Genomic DNA, 17,136 nt, shown 5'->3' on the forward strand with positions numbered 1-17,136 from the left:
GCCCGAGGCTCCCCGGAAAGAATCTGCGCCCCAAGATGGATTCCAAGACAGCCCTGGGCGGGCCAAGGGAGGCAGGTGCCCGGGAGAGGTGCAAATCGGCTTTGTGCCAATTGGCCCTGTGCCAGGGCTGGGGGAATTCGCATGGCTTCTTTTAAAATGCAGAACTTGGGGCGTGGCAGGCTAAGGTGCTGACCGAGACCTGCACCCCACCCACATCAGAGAGCCTGGGGTGAGGTCCATCCTCTGCTCTGATCCAGCCCCCCCCCCCCCCCCCCCCCCCCGCTAATGGGAAAGAAGATGGCGCTCCTGGCTCCTGGTTCCAGCCGGGCCCAGTCTGCCACTGCAGCCATTTGGGGAATGGACCAGCAGACAGAAGAGCTCTCTCTCTCTCTCCCTGTCACTTTGTCAGAGCTTCACTCCTCTTTCAAATACATAAAACTGGTTTTCTACGCAGAACGCGGAAGCCCAGTGTTACGGAGCGTTTGTACTTCCATCACTTTTACCCCTGCCGGGCTGTCACACACCAGGTGCGCACGTGGGAAAGCAGCGTGATTGACAAGCAGCCCGGGCACCGTCCCGCACCCCCAGTGCCCCGCCCTCGCCTGGGACCGGCAGGCGGTGGGCACGGGACCCCGGAGTCAGCTCTCTCTTCCTCGTCGTGCACAGTGAGCCGGGATGACTGAAAGCGCAGGCCCCCGAAGGGTGGGGACCCGGGGCTCTCACCAGAAGAAGGAGTCGCCGCAGTCGGCGCTGTCCTCGCCCTGCCTCTGCGCCCGCACCGTCAGGTCGAAGCGCGACCCCTCATTGGGCCAGGCGAAGTAGAAGATCCCTGAGCTGAGGATCTTCCGCAGGGCGCTCAGCCGCTCCTCCTCCTTGGCCTCCTCCTGCAGCGGGTAGAAGTCGATGGCGGTGATTTTGTAGATTTCGGCATCTGGAATCCTGCCCACGGACGTGCAGCCGGTCACCAGCACCAGGAAGCTCAGGCAGGTGCCACCTGCAAGAAGTCAGATGGGGGAGCTCCAGCAGCCCACCTCCCACCCAGGGGGTCAGTCCTGCCCCAGCCTGGCTCACGGAGGGGCCCCTGCAGGCGGCTGGCACGCCTGGCAGCACCTTGGAAGGGCAGGTTCGCAGCCCAGGGGACAGGACAGCAATCTAGGGGACAGCCTGCGGGGGTCTGCGAGCCCCTCCCCCGTGTGCGCCCTCCCCACTAACTCGGCCACCCCGGCCCCAGGACGCCAGCGGGCACAGCCCTCCCCAGCTGTCACACAGACCCCACTCCACATGGACCTCCCCTGCTCAGATCCCTCCGTGGCTCCCTCCCACCCAGAGAGCTGAACCGGAAACTCCACCGGCTCCCTGCCACCCCCTGTCCCCGCCCACGTGGGGATGGATACCCTCTGGCCAGCTGTGCAGATGCGCTGGTCACCCTCACACCCTTGCCCGAGACTGTCCCCAGCCTGGGACGGCCAGCAAGGCCTCGGGGACCTTCCTGCCCCCCTCCCAGCCCGTCTTCGTGGTCCCAGATTCCGTCTTCTACGACAGCACGAGGCTTTCCCACACGTTCTGTTAGAACAGCCCCGTCTCCCCCACTTTACCTCCCCACCCCTTGGGAGCAGTTGAGCAACACCTCCTCCAAGAAGCCTTCCTTTCTCTCATGAGACACAGGCAGGTGCCCCCTCCTTGCGCCTCATCATCAGCATCTGTCACACACAAGCTCATGACCCCCCCCCATCGCGTCCCCATGGATGGAGCTCCTCAGGGTGGGGGCTGTCTCATGACCATCTCCCCAAAGGAGGACACTCCCCAAATCAGTGCCTGAGAAAAATGACCCCAACCTCTGCTGACCCTGCGGCCAGGGGACACAGGTGCCTGTCTCCAGAGACCCGGCCATGCTGCTGTTCAACCACTCATTTCCTGTTCTGTACCCCTCCCCCATCACACACAAAGGTGATGGGTGGCTGGGGCAGGGTACGCCGAGGACACGGCCCAGGAGATAATCTGGGCAGGTACGTGGCCTTGGGGAGGCAGTCTGGCCACAGAGTTTTGAGGGATCGTCTCCCAGTGAGATCTGCCCGAGGGGCTGGCACTGCGGCCTGTGACACTGGCATCCCATAGCACAGCACCTGCTTGAGCCCAGGCAGCTCCATTTCCAATCCAGCTTCCTGATAATGTGCCTGGGAAAGCAGCGGAAGATGGCCCAAGTCCTTGGGCCCCTGGCACCCACATGGGAGACCCGGATGGAGTTCCATCCTGCCTTCAGCCTGGCCCAGCCCCGAACATCGTCTGGGGAGTGAATCAGTGGGTGGATGATGGATCTCTGTCTCCTTCTTTGCCTTCCAAAAATAAACAAAAACAACTGGTCACCCCGAGCGATATGGGTGGTTGTTCTGTAGAGCGATGGTTTGTGAGGTTCCTGGAGGCCTGGGCACTGATGCCAGGTCCCAAACACAGCCTGTCCCTGCTCACCTCCTCCCCAGATTCCCTCCTCACCCTTGCCAGTGTGCAGCCAGGTAATGCCAGGCTTTCATTAGTAAGAGGGCCACTGCTCACAGGGGCCCACAGGTGCACCACGGGGGTGGAGAGTGCAGGCAGGGCCAGGGTCTCGGCTACATCAGACATCCTGGCCACATCAAGAAACATAAACCACGTAAGAGAAGGGCAGTCACACTGGGGACAGCGACAGGGCGGGGCTGAGTTCCCCAGGGAGGACAGGTGAGCTGGCGCAGGCGCTCAAGTTCCCCAGCCCCCAGTGCTAGCATCGGCAAAAGCAGAGCCCCACGAAGTCCCCTGGAGGGGCCAAGGGAGGTCCCCACGAAGTCCCCAAGGGCCCTGAGGGCTGGGCTGGGTGGGCTCGGGAGAGGCAGGCCCATCAGGAGCGGATCTCCAGCGCTGCACCCTCCCCAGGCCCTGTGGCGGGGGGGGGGGGGGAGGCCCCTGGCAGGCATCCCTGCTGCTTGGAAGACAGCTGGCATTTCCGGGGCGGGCAGCAGGGAAGGGTTGGGGGCGTGCCACGCAGGGCTCTCCCAGCAAGGGGAAGAGGGGGGCGGACGGTGCCACCTGGGGTGTTTGGGCTCCTGAGACCCAGGACAGGGGAACGAGAGGTGCAGGTGGCTAAGCAGGCACCCCCACAGCAGCCAGTACTGAGGGAGGCACTCACTCACACCAGGCCCTGCCCACCTGCATCGAGGGCGCTGACTTAACCCTTCCTGCAACCCCAGAGGAGGTGCCGCCACTCTCCCATCTTCCTGGGAGAAGGGTTGAGGAGCCTGCCCCAGGTCACAGGTCCGGGGCTGGGAGCCACACCCACTTTCTGGCTGCACCGGTGGGGCAGGTTCTCCGGCCGGCGGTGGCATCTGGCTTTGGAGCTGGTATCCCCAGGCTGTTAGCAACACGGCTCCTGCAAGGCTGCTGTGGCCATCCCCACCCCTCATCCGTGACTGTCCCCGCAGGGGCACGCGCCCATTTGTGACGCAGGTGCCGGGGTTCGCCCGGGGCCCACACTCTGCCTGGCCTGAAGGCTTTAGGTCAGGCTGGCTCAGTGCCCCCTTAACAGAGCGTCAGTCAGCTTCTCACTGCTTCTGTGCTCCCTATGGATCCAGCTGTAGGGGTTCTCACAGGCTGATTGGGGCGGCCGGGGAGATCCCACCGATGAGGGCGGAGGGTCGGCCCCATGAACAACCAGAGAGACACAGGGGGCCCTCTCTTCCTCCGATTCAGTAACAGGGCGCCACCCTGGCGATGCCACCCAACCCAGGGGGCTCCTGGAGGCTCCGCCTTCCGACACTGGGATTGGATCAGGCCTCCGTCCTTAACACACCACCCACGGCCACCAGACCACGCGCAGAATCACGAGACTTTGGGGCTTGAGCCGCTGAGCTGGGGAGCCAAAGCCTGTTGGAACCACAAGGAAATCCTAAGCCCTGAGGTGACGGGAGGCACCAGCAGGGGGGGCTTTGGGAGGTGGCCGGGCCACACACAGCACGGTGTCTCTGTGACTCAATGTCCCCGTCAGAAGTTTCCATCGTTTAAGTGGCTGCACATCTCTTTTTCAGCGTATGCAGTCTTGACAGGGAAGCATGAAAGTGCTGGCCACCGGAGCCCAGCAGGGCCTCCACGGCGACTTGGCGCATATTTTCACCCCCCACCCCCCGAGTCTGTCCCCATGTGACACAGTCCCAGGTCGGCACTGGGCTCTCCCAGTGCTTAGATGAGATTCTGAGCTATCACGCAATTATTCTTAGCAGACAATTGGCCCAACAAGGTACACAATATAATGCAAACAGAGCAGTCCACAAACAACCGTTTGACATCAAAAGCAGATGTGGGCGGGACAGGCATGGCTGAATGCTGTGTGCAGGCCACAGGCCCCTCCTGCTGTCACTTCATCCACGTGGTCACCACGCACGCCTCGTTCACATCGAGGGGACCGGAAAGAGCTTTGTTACAGGAACGGTACTGCGTTCTCCAAAGCCCTCCTGAGTTAGAGCTAAACAAACCCCAGCCACTCTGCCCCAGAACTGTGGTTGGTGCCGTCGGCCGGCACCCGGCTGAGCTGCTCAGTTTTGTGGAAAGCAAACAACTGGATGTCCCGTGACCTGCACGTGACATGAGGGACGGTGACAACGGAGACCGGAGACCCGCCCCCTCAGTCACAGGGGCTCGAGGATGGGAGAGAGCTGAGGCTCTGCTAAGCATCTGCCCAGAACTCCCGGGTCTGCCTGAGGCCGCAGCGGGATGTGGGCCTGAGCCCCAGGCCCCCCAGTGCTGGCCATGGCCTCTCCCCCTCCTCCAGCCCCACCCTGCACTGGGCTTCCTCTCCCTTCAACGCTGGCGTGACTCCATCCTCACCAACTTGTGCACCAGCCCTTTGGGGCACCCCGACTCCTGCAGGTTGAGCCTAGCCCCACACTGCTGGGGGGTCATTGTCGCGGCCCCCTGCATCTACACGGCCCAGTCCCGAGTCTCCCTGTGGGCGGGGCATACAGCCTACTGCACTGGCTCACCCAGCTGCCGGGAGCCCCTTGCGCTCAGCTTCCCCGGCTCCACGGGGCACCCCGAGGTCAACCACTTCAGCGTGCTCCCAGCAGAGCTCCCCTGGTCCCCAGAGAGCCGGTGGGGTCCGCCAGCTCCCCTTTGGGTCCGGGGACTAAAAACCTAAGTCCACTTGGAGGCTGCCTGAGGGCACCGCCCGCCAGGACCTGAGCTGCCCTCCAGAGACCTCCCTCTGAGGCCACTGCCAGCCCGGGGGAAGCCACCAGGAGTCAGTGACCCAAAGCCAGCCTTCGCGGGCAGGTGGGGGGGGGGGTGCTCTGCAGGCCACGCCCTCCCCCAGCCACTGAGGAAGGAACGGCAGAGCTGCGTGGGGTACAGGCGGGGAGTGCAAGCTCCTCCTAGCAGCTCCACACGGCCACCATCCCAGGCCACACCTGACTCAACTCAACCAGGGCTGCCTGGTACTGGTGGAGCACCCCACACTCATTGAGGCCACCACTCCCAGTCCCTCGTGTGGATCTCTTAAGTAGGACGTAACATGGAGAGAAGCAGTTTTCCCAGTATTGCAGGTGGGAAGACAGCCTGAGAGATGACACGACCGTGGAAGGTTATTTGTGAAGTTGCAACTAGGATCCAGGAAGTCTGGCTGGTGGAGAATGGACAGGGCTCTCGTGTACAGCTTCACAGGCTGTGCACTGCACAAGTCCCGGAAATGCCATTCGCTACAGCCTGTGGTTCCAATAGAGTCCCTCGAGGCTGTGAAACAGGTAGGGCTTGTGAGCTCAGGTTGGAGAGAAGCTAAAGTCCTATCATCACGGGGATAAACGCTTCGTCTGCTCCCCGCTCACTGTCTGTGTTTGCACTGGGCACACAGTGGGAAGCTTGTCACCCCAGCTAACCACGAGGGCCCAAGCCCTTCCGGCTGGCATTTCAGGGAAGGAGAGGCCCCGCGGGGCAGAGGCCTGCTCCTGGATCCTGCTCGTGCTGCCGCTTCGGCGGGTGGGACGCCACAGACAGAAAGGGACTGGGGCTCAGCGAGGGGACGTGGACAGGGCACGAGACCGAGGGAAAGCACACACCCAGTGTGGCAAAGGATTTGCAAAACTCGACCTGCAGCCAATCCAGCCGTGCTGCAGCAGCCCAGGGCTCCGTGCCGGCCGTGCGGCGGTCAGGCCTGGCTCTCGCGCTCCAGACCTCCAGCCGGTCCTGGGGCCCCGGTGGCCTTGTCAGTGCTTCAGCCTTTAGCCAGGCACGCCGGCCATCCTGGGGGCTTCAGACAAAGGCCCATGGGGGCCCTGGTTGAGGAAGGGCGGAGGGCCTTGCCCAGGCATCTCTAGGGAAGCCCCCACACCGGGAAGACCCCACTGAGGTGCAGCACGGCCCCTGGCCTGCTCCTCCCAGATTTCTTTGGGGCTGCCCAGGACAAAACTGGGGATAAGGGAAGGCCTTGTCCTTGGTGGGCAAGCTGCCTGCCCCTCACAGAAAAGCAGAGAAGCTAGTAGAAGGCACCCTCCACGCCTCAAGGCACAAGTTTAAAACCCAGGTTGTCTGAGCCGAGTTGTTTTATTCTAAAGGCAGAATGAGGCCGGCGCCGCGGCTCACTAGGCTAATCCTCCGCCTTGTGGTGCCGGCACACTGGGTTCTAGTCCCAGTCGGGGCGCCGGATTCTGTCCCGGTTGCCCCTCTTCCAGGCCAGCTCTCTGCTGTGGCCAGGGAGTGCAGTGGAAGATGGCCCAAGTGCTTGGGCCCTGCACCCCATGGGAGACCAGGATAAGTACCTGGCTCCTGCCATTGGATCAGCGCAGTGCGCCGGCCACAGCGCGCTGGCCATGGCAGCCATTGGAGGGTGAACCAACGGCAAAAGGAAGACCTTTCTCTCTGTCTCTCTCTCTCACTGTGCACTCTGCCTGTCAAAAAAAAAAAAAAAAAAAAAAAGGCAGAATGAGAGAGCAAGGGAGAGACAGAGCGATCATCCATCTGCTGGTTCATTCCCAATGGCCATGATGGCTGGAGCTGGGCTGGTCTGAAGTCAGGAGGCTGGAGCTTCATCCCATGTGGGTGCAGAGACCCAAGCACTTGGGCCATCCTCTGCTGCTTTCCCAGGTGCTAAGCAGGGAGCTGGATTGGAAGAGGAGCAGCCGGGACTGGAACCAGCGCCCATGTGAGGCGCCTGCGTCACAGGTGGTGGCTTTACCTGCTCCACCACAGCGCCGGCCCCCAGCTCTCTCCAGCTTCCTGCTAATGCAGACTGGGAGGCAGCAGGTGAGGACCCAAGTACCTGGGGCCCTGCCACTCGTGTGGGAGACCCAGAGTGGACTCCTGCTTCGGCCTGGCTCAGCCTGGGCTGGGGCAAGCATCTGGGGAGTAGGCCCGCAGATGCAACATTTCTGTCTCTCTGCCCTTCAAATCTATTTAAAAAAAAAAAAAAGGCAGAATTCACCACGTGTGTATCAAAGCTGCCAGCACTCAGATGGCAAGGACTGAAAGACATCCGGGCGCCCAATCCATAAGGTGAAGCAAGGTGACTCGGGGGGCGGGGGGGACCCAGGACCTAAGCCTCAGGGCTTCCCTCTGTGTCTGCAAACGCAGTAACAGCAGCCACTCCACGGGCCACCAGGAGGGCCGAGGACGCCATAATGGCAGCCACTCCATGGGTCACCAGGAGGGCCGAGGCGACAATATACTCAGAGCACAGTGGCCGCTCGGTGCCGTGGCCGAGCTGCCGGCTGGCACCCCGGCTTCCCACACCAACCACAGTGCTGGGTTTGAGTCCTGGCTGTGTCTCTGACTCCAGCGTTCCTGCTAACGCACACCCTGGGGGGCAGGAGGTGATGGCTCAGGCAGCTGAGTCCCCGCCCCCACCACGGGGTGGGGGGCCCTGGACAGAGACCCCAACTTCAGCAGGTGCTGCAGGTGTTTAGGGAGAGAAGCAGCAGGTGGGAGCTCTGCCTGCCTCCACCCTTCTCTTCCTGCCTCACTAAATAAAACTAAAAGCTTAGAGAGAAAGCCCCAGTGAGCATTAGAGCCACTGCATGTCATCGCCTTGGGGTGCAAGGGCCACGCGGATTTTTTGGTCACCTTGGAAAGACTTCCAGGGAGGGAAAAGTCCTACAGCACATAACCCGGCAGGCAGCATGTTTGCGCGGGAAAAGCAAGTATGGGGAGGAGGTGAGACCCGAGTTTGAATCCCACCCGAGCTCCTTGCTTTGCATAACAGGGGCACAGACACAGGAGAACACTGAAGTCCACGTGATTTTTAAGAGGAAATACGTTAACCTACGTGTGGCCCCAGGCACGGACACCTAACAACTGCATCTTTGTCACCCGAGCACTGATGCTTTTCCCCAAAATTTCCTGTCTGGAAGCGATCAGTTCAGGAAAAGCCCACCCACGGCAGAGAAGAGCCAGACGGACCAACGCAACAGCCTGCTCCGTGGGTTCCCCCAGCCTCGGGCTCTGTACCGGCTGCCGCGTGGGCCACGCAGCGTGGGAAAACCACACTGCCCAGATGGAGACAACTCACGGCCACCGCCGTTTCCCCACACAGGACCGAGAATCAGAACGGGACCGCGCTCACGTCTTGGCCTTAGAGTCACCGCTGACACGGGATGGGGTTGCGTCAATTAAGTGAGCCTGGGGGAGGAGGGAAGGGAGGGGGACGCAGAACCAGAGGACCCCAGAGCAGGGGACAACAGAGGCAACACAGGTGTGGCCGCAGCCGCCCACGGCAACCGGCCACCGGCTCATCCCCGGAGTCTCATGGCCGGGGGCCAGAGATGCCCACGTCTTCCTCTAAGTTCTCCCCCTCACGGAGCCAGAGCTCACAGCGGTGTTGGGATGGGGTCTCCTTGCCTGCCCCTCGCAGCGTGCACCGAGCACGAGACATTGGAGGTCTTACTCTCCTGGCCAACAACTGCCAGCCCAACCCCTCCACCTGCCAGCTGGACCAGAGGGATCCCAGAAGTCTCCCACCTCCGCACATCTCGTAAAGCAGAGATTCCCTTGCAAATGAAAAAAAACACCTTGGGGCAGGAGCCCCAGCCCAGACTTTGGAACAACTTGGGTCCTGCTGGGACCCAGCGCCAGAAGCCACGCCCCCCCCACCTGCACAGACAGGTTCACAGCAGGTGCCAGGCACCCCGATCTCCCTTGGGAGGCAGTGGAACTGAACATGCATCTCCTTCCACAGTGTCGGGCATGGGAGAGGCCGCCCAGGCCACACGTGCTGGGCAGCTGCCCCGGCCAGCCAGTACTCACCGGATCTTAACCTGAGCTCGCCCAAGCAGCCGTAAGCGTCCGTGAGCTTGCCATAGTCTCCTCTGATGACTTCCTTCTCTTCCGGAGCTGGTGGGGGAAGCAGAGCAAGGCATCAGCGGCACTGCGGCTCACCCCGCTCCTCCACGCCGCCCCGTCCCAGCTGGCTCCCCACCCACACCGACCAAGCGCCAAGACAATAGCTCCCCCGCGCACGGAGGTTTGCGACTCTCAGATCGCAGAGCTGCAAGCCCATACAAGGTCTGCTGCCTCCTGGGGACTGGCAAAGGTGGGGTGAGCTTCAGGGTGCTCCACGGGGCTGAGGCTCTGGTGCCCAGCTGGGAACAGGGCTGCGGGCCCCGCCCCCCACTGTGCATGCTTGAACATGGGAGGGAGGCAGCATTAACCTCCTTCCCATCAGTCCATCCACCCCAGGGGACCTGCTTCTAACCAGGAGACCCTGAGAAGAGGGGCCTGGGCGTCCCGGGCTGTGCCTGATGAATGCCAAGGCCAGCCGCATGCCCAGGGTTGCCAGCAGTCGGGTCAGCTGTGTGCCCTGTCCCCACGTGCGTGAGCAGTCGCTGTCCAATGCCCCAGCCACACCCAGCAACCGACCACCAGAGGCAGGGGCCCCAACCTTCCCCAGGGGGCACAGCTCCCTGGGCTGTCCCAGGGCCGGGGGCAGGCCTGCGGACCCCTCCCCAGAACAATGTGTTAGGCACACAGGGACATGGGTGAAGCCAGAGAACATTACTCCTACGAAGCCAGCACAGACAACCTCAGAAATATCCCACCGACCTGAGTGGTCCACAGCAGGAAAACAGAGAAAGGCGAGTGCCGGGGGCTGCGCACAGAGGGAAAGGCAGGGCCACTGCCTGTGAGCACGAGGTCTCTTTTAAGAGGGACGAAAATGTTCTAACATTAGATGGTGGTGATGGAAAATATACTAAAAATCGGGTGTGTTGTGCTCTAAGGGCTATGTGGTGCACGAATTCTATCTCAGTAAAGTCAACAACCACCAAATAAGTCAGGCCACAGAGGATACCACCCTTCCTGAAAGCTGGGAGAGATTTTGTAGGGGTCGGCACCGTGGCATGACTGGTTAAGCTGCCACCTGCAATACCGGCATCCCATATGAGCATCGGTTTGAGTCCCGGCTGCTCCACTTCCAATCCACCTCCCTCCTAATGCATCTGGGAAGGCAGCAGAAGTTGTCCCGAGTGCTTGGCCCCGCCCCCACGTGGGCCCCCGGCTGGAGGACAGCGACACCACCCTGAGATGGCTGCAAGCTGAAAGGCGGTGGGGCAGTGGTTACATAGGCGGCAAACGCACGTTTTTGCTGCCTACCTGCCTGATGGGAGGACTTGCCAAACTGATCCTCCGATTCTATGAACAACAGTCCCTGAGGAGCCCCCCCCCCCCCAGAAGCCTGGGCTGCTTCCACCACCGTGGAGGTGAGCAAACGCCTTGCTCTACTGCCTCCACACCCAGAGTTAGGGAATTTCAACCAGGAATCAAGATTCCAAGGGCAATGTTGGACAGATGAGTGACAGAGCAGCCCCTCGAGCCAGCCTGTGATTGGCAGCTGCCCCGCCTCCTCCACCTGCCCCGCCTCTGTCGATGTGTGCTCAAGAGAGGCAGGTGCAGGACTGGGCGAGGTGCAGAACTGGGTGATTCCGGGGGAAGCCTGGTTTAAGCTGTTAGCCACCCTGACACCTCATTTTTAAAAACATTGGTTTTGGGGCCGGTGTTCTGGCATAGTAGGTAAAGCCGCTGTCTGCAGTACCGGCATCCCATGCGGGTGCCAGTTCAAGTCCCAGCTGCTCCACTTCTGATCCAGCTCTCTGCTATGACCTGGGATGGCAGGAGAAGATGGCCCAAGTGTTTGGGTCCCTGCACCCACACTGGAGAACCAGAAGCAGCTCCTGGCTCCGGATCTGCTCAGCTCTGGCCGTTGCGGCCATCTGGGGAGTGAACCAGCGGATGGAAGACTTCTCTCTCTCTGCCTCTCCTTCTCTCTCTGTGTAACTCTGCCTTTCAAATAATTTTTTTTTTTTTAAAAAAGACTTTTTTATTTACTCGAAAGGCAGAATGACAGAAAGAGAGAGAAGAGAGAGAGAGAGTGAGCCTCTCTCTGCTTGTTCACTCCCCACACAGCCATGACGGCCAGGGCTGGGCCAGAAGCCAGAAACTCCGCCTGGTCTCCCACATGAGTGCCGGGACCCAAGCACTTGTGCCATCTTCCGCTGCTCTCTCAGGCGCATCAGCAGGAAGCTGGATCGGAAGCAGAGCAGCCAGGACTCAAGCTGATGCTCCTATGGGGGTGCAGCATCGCAGCCGGGGCCTGCTGCTCCCAAATCATTCTCCTCCAGGGGCCCGGAAGGGCAGGGCATGGTCAGGGTCACCCTGAGAGACGGGACAGACCAGAGGCTCGGCTCCCCTCTGCTGCAGGCAGTGCCCAGACCCCCAGCATGCAGGCACCCTCGGGTCCTGTCCCTGGGGGCAGTGCCGGCCTATGCAGGCATTAGCAAATGCCAGCCCCGCTGTTCCCAGGGCGCGTACAGGGTTAGGTTCCTGGTAGCCTCTGGCCAACATTTCCGGTAACCAATCAATACATAACCATGTTTTATGGGTTTCTGTCTGAAGACACTTCATTGCATAAACACTGCTGGTTTATGAGCTCACTGCCAGCAGGCATGAGGTTTACGGAGCACCCGGAAGTGGTGTGTAAGGCCTGTGCCTGTCTTCCTGTGCCACGGGTGACCACAAAAGGGCCGTGCGGGCCATCTGGGGGTCACCAACACATTTCCGAGCACAGGAGAATTTATGAATCTGTAACGAGTGAGGACCCACAGCACAGGGTGGAGGGGCCGCCCGAACCACCCAGGACAAGGGCTTCTCACTCACCCGGGGGACACAGGAAGTCCCAGCTGCCTCTGGAGCCACCCAGGACCACTGGTGGAGGAATGTGGGGGCACCTTCAAAATCGCATGCAAATCTGTACATGTATTTCTTTTTTTTTAAATTGATCTGAGGCAGAGAGAGCGAGAACTGGCTCCCACCTGCTGGTTCATCCCCAGTGGTCAGGGCTGGGCCAGGCCGAAACCAGAAACTTAATCCAGGTCTCCCGCATGGATGGCAGGGACTCAAATACTTGGGCCACCACTGTGCCTCCCAGGTGAGCATCCCCAGTGGGCAGGAGTCAGTGTTGAACCCAGGCGCCTAAGGGATGCAGGCTTTTCCCCCGCCCCCGACACGCCTTCTTATGGGGCTCGGAGCCGTAGTTTCTCACAGGCCCTCAAAAAGGGGTTAGTGACTCCAAAAAGGTAAAGAACCTGTTCAATAGTTTCATTTTTTCCAATGCGTGCCTGAATTTGACTGATTGGGCATGTTGTGGGGGAGGGGAAAGGCATGCTCCCTAAAGGAAGTGAATGAAGTCATAAACCTCATGGGGAGCCAGAAGCCTCCCGCCCTGACACTGGCAGGCTTTGCTGGCGGGTGGGGGGGTGGGTGGGGGTGGGGTGGGGGGGGTGGGGGTGGAGGGTGGGGGGGGTGGGGGAGGGTTCCCGGCCGGCAGGGTCCCTGGGGAAAGGACTGAGACGCCACAGTCGCACCTTGCCATCAGCCTGCCTGGGAAGCAGGGCAGCGGGGAAAGAGAGCCCGCAGGTCTCCGGAGCTGTAGCCACAGACACCACGAAGGAGGGGCTCTGTCGGCAGGCCGCAGTGGGTCCCCGGGCTGAGCCAGGGCCTGCCTGCGGGACTGTGCAGCTCCTGGAGGCTGCAAGAGGGAGCAAATCCTTCTCCCAGCTTCTGCAGCTCCCGGGGGAGCTGTCTCTGCCCCCCCCTCTCCCCGCCCCTTCTTCCTCCTCTGTCTCACCTCTGCCTCGCCTCCCTCCTCCAAGTTTTAGGAAGTGCACTGCCCACCTCACACCCCTCCCAGCTGAGCAGGGCTCTTAACCCAGCACCAGGTCCTGGGGATTAGGACCCAGGGCCCCACCCACTTCCTGTAGCCCCCAGGCCTCCTGCCCTCGGCCTCCCTTGAAATCTGATACCCAGAGAGAGCCATCTGGTGCAGGTCCCAGATGCAGGAGTCCCAGAGAGCCACCTGGCATGAAATCCCCTTCCTTGGGGACACGTCCGCCCCGGTTAGCACTTTCCTCTCCTTGGAGATAACAGAACAGTGCTATTTCCTTGAAGGCGCACCAGTTCTGCACAGGGAAGGACCCCCGAAGGGCAGTCCCCTCCAACCCCGACTGAAGACCGCCTGCATCCAGACCAGGACACGGTTCAAAGGCGCTGTGCCTGCGCTGTGGCATGGGAGCCGGCTCCACAGCCACCAAAGCCACTGATGCCAGGACAGCCGTAACCAACCAGGGTCTTCTGTAGCGAGGACAGAGAACTCTGGGGGCCAGGTGTTCACATCTGAATCTGTCCCCAGGAGCCCCTGGCTTTGCCTGAGAAGCTTTGTGACTTACTCCAAAGAAAAAACCTGACCAAGGCCAAAACTTCAAGGGGTGGGGGGCGGCACCGTGGCTCACTTAGTTAATCCTCCACCTGCGGAGCCAGCATCCCATATGAGTGCCGGGTTCTAGTCCCGGCTGCCCCTCTTCCAGGCCAGCTCTCTGCTGTGACCAGGGAGTGCAGTGGAGGATGGCCCAGGTGCTTGGACCCTGCACCCCATGGGAGACCAGGAGGAAGCACCTGGCTGCTGGCTTCGGATCGGCGCAACGCCGGCCATAGCAGCCATTTGGGGAGTGAACCAACGGAAGGAAGACCTTTCTCTCTGTCTCACTGTCTATGACTCTACCTGTCAAAAAAATAAAAAGGTGAGGCAGGGTCGGTGCTGTGGCACAGCAGGTTAAGCAGCCGCCTGCAGAGCCAGCTTCTCATATGAGCACTGGTTTGAGTCCCGGCTGCTCCACTTCTGGTCCAGCTCCCTGCTAATGCAGCCAGGGAAGCAGCAGAAGATGGCCCAAGTGCTTGAGCCCTGCCACCCACATGGGAGACCCAGACGTTGTTCCAGGCTCCCGGTTTCACTTTGGGCCAGCCCCAATCATTGTGGCCATTTGGGGAGTGAATCAGTGGGTGGAAAATCTCTAACTTTGCCTTTCAAATAAATAAATAAATCTTTAAAATATTTCAAAAATAACAAAAGGTGAGAAGGAGGAAGAGGCACCTTCCCGCCCCTGCACCTGCTCCCAGGCCCCGGAGGAAGAACTCTGCGTGCAGTCCTCCTGGGAGATGGGCCTGCTCCCTGCCTCACAGGTGGAAGGCCGGCCCTGTGTCTGCCGGTGCGAGCAGGGGCAGGCCCGGGGCAGACCAACAGCAGCTCTCACTGAGAAACCGGCACAGTAATTCTGACACCCACAGCCCCGCGAGTCCTGGTACCCGCTTCTCTGTGAACCACAGAACAAGGAGGCCTTGTGCATTCAGTCAACCATGCAAATAAACCTGCACAAATAAGACCCAGATAGGAACCTGCAGAACAAAGGGATGAGCTCCAATCCACCCTCCGGGGGTGGCAGTGTGACCCCGAGAAGCTGTGGACACAAAGCTGCCCGGCCCCGTGCCTTCACAGAGCACCGTGTGGACAGCTCGCCCCCTGCTCTTGGGAAAACTAAACAAACACAAGTGGGGGAAAAAAAAGGACTTCTCATGCTTGTATTTTAAAAACAATACCCGACAGGGCCACCTTCTCCCAGTGGCCCTGTGACTTATTGACCCCGAATGAAAACAGCTTTACCCCTCACTCCTACAACCATCACGGCCATGGCTGCTCACGCAGCTTCTACCACGAACAGACTCACGCAACAATGGGGGACGGCTTATGACGGTAAAACGAGCTCTCGCACAGGCTCTGGGGCCCGCGGCCGGAGGCAGGTGTGGGCAGTGCCCCACTGCCCACGCCCGGTGCTGGACAGCCAGCCTTGGCGGTCCCCGACGCACAGCTGTCACTCCAGCCTGCCGGTCCATCGCGTGACCACGGTCTCACAGGGACGGCAGGCACGCTGGATGAGGGGCACACCTCAGTGTTACAGCTGAGCCATCCCCGCCTCTAAGCGAGGGCCCAGGGCTGGCGCTGTAAGCCACCCCCTGGGACTCCCGGCACCCCACGATTCCAGCTCCTGGCCCAGGCACTTGGAACCCTGCCACCCACGTGGGAAAGCCAGGTGAAGCCTTCTGGCTCCTGGCTTCGGCCTGGCCCAGCCCTGGCTGTCGCGGCCATCTGGGGAGTGAACAAATGGATGAAAGGTCTCTGTCCCTCCCTCGCTCTCTGTAACTGCTCCTTTCAAATAATCTTTTTTTTTTTTTTTTTTTTGACAGGTAGAGTTATAGAGAGAGAGACAGAGACAGAGAGAAAGGTCTTCCTTCCGTTGGTTCACCCCCCCAAATGGCTGCTATGGCCGGCACCGCGCTGATCCGAAGCCAGGAGCCAGGAGCTTCTCCTGGTCTCCCATGGGGTGCAGGGCCCAAGCACTTGGGCCATCCTCCACTGCACTCCCGGGCCACAGCAGAGAGCTGGCCTGGAAGAGGAGCAACCAGGACTAGAACCCAGAGCCCATATGGGACGCTGGCACCGCAGGTGGAGGATTAGCCAAGTGAGCCATGGCGCCGGGCCATCAAATAAGTAAACCTTAAAATAAGCAAACAAGGATACATCCTGCAGGACTCAAGGTCAGGACTCCACCGTGTCTCTGGGGGACACCACTGAGCCCTTGCCACGCGGCCCCCTTTCCACGTGGGGGCATGCCCCTGGCTAGCAGATGGGCGCTCCCAGTTCTTCCCAGCTTCCTGCTGGCCACTCCCCGCAGCCACTCCCAGGACACAGAGTCCACGGCCACCCTCGCTGCCATTGGCCACCTCCAGGCCAGACCCACATCACCCCGCACCCTGCCCGCTCCGCTCTGCACTGCGTGTTATCTCCAGTAGGTCTGCAGGAAGAAGAAGCTATCTCCTGCTCTCCAAAACAGAGCTCACAGGTGCGACGTCAGCCAGCACCAGGCAGGGGAAAACTGAACACAGCCGTGGCAGGGGCTGGGGTGGCCCGAGGACACGGGCCTCCGGCAGAACGGGTTCCGTCACCACCAGGCGGGCGCCCGGCAGGCTGCGCTCTGGGAGAAGCGAGGCCCTCCCACCGTCGGGTGCTGGCAGCCAGCCCCAGGTTATTTTAAGCTCTGTGTAGGATGGATGCACACCTGTGCAGCCTGTACTCGGCCTGCCCAGTCGCAGCTTCCGGCCCCCCAGGCCCCCTCCCCCATTCCCCTATCTGCACTGTAACCCCTGGGTGCCCCCAGTCCGAGAATCACTGTCCCTCGATACTTCGATGAATCCCAGACTCACATCACACCTTTCATCTGTACACACTGCAGTAAGAATCCCTGTAAGACAGGGCTTCCTGTTTAAGATTTATTTATTTATCCGAGAGAGAGCTACAGAGAGAAGCGGAGAAAGAGGTCTTCCATCCGCTGATTCACTCCCCACATGGCTTCAACGGCCGGAACCGGGCTGACCTGAAGCCAGGAGCTTCTTCCGGGTCTTCCACTCGAGTGCAGGGACCGATGCACCTGGGCCATCTTCCACTGCTCTCCCACTCACATTAGCAGGGAGCTGGATCAGAAGTGGAGCAGCCAGGATTTGAACTGGCGCCTATACGGGATGTCGGCTTACTACGCCATGGGGCCAGGCCCAGCAAGGGTTGTTTTTAAAACTGTAACCTCTGGGGTCAGCACTGTGGCGTAGTGGGTAAAGCTGCCACCTGAAGCACCAGCATCCCGGCTGCTCCACTTCCAATCCAGCTCTCTGCTATGGCCTGGGAAAGCAGTGGAAGATGGCCCAAGTCCTTGGGCCCTTGCACCTGTGTGGGGAACCTGGAGGAAGCTCCTGGTTCCT

General features: G+C 60.7%; 1 protein-coding gene across 6 annotated transcripts in view; it reads right to left on the reverse strand.

Moving 5' to 3' along the window:
* SYNJ2 (synaptojanin 2) overlaps positions 1-17,136 on the reverse strand; it is a 91,132-nt gene that overhangs the window by 55,884 nt on the left and 18,112 nt on the right. For all 6 annotated transcript variants that reach the window (XR_016234453.1, XM_051855211.3, XM_008263731.5 and 3 more), the window contains exons 2-3: positions 9,250-9,336; positions 724-994 (exon numbers count right to left, since the gene is read on the reverse strand). Coding sequence is in view for 5 of the 6 variants with exons in the window: in XM_051855211.3 (XP_051711171.3) it covers positions 724-994; positions 9,250-9,336 (358 nt within the window). In the remaining variant the exon portion in view is untranslated. The remainder of the gene's footprint in view (positions 1-723; positions 995-9,249; positions 9,337-17,136) is intronic.

The sequence above is a fragment of the Oryctolagus cuniculus genome, chromosome 5 (assembly GCF_051225735.1).
Source record: "Oryctolagus cuniculus isolate XC-2025 breed Fujian yellow rabbit chromosome 5, ASM5122573v1, whole genome shotgun sequence".
In the NCBI taxonomy this organism is placed as follows: Eukaryota; Metazoa; Chordata; class Mammalia; order Lagomorpha; family Leporidae; genus Oryctolagus; species Oryctolagus cuniculus.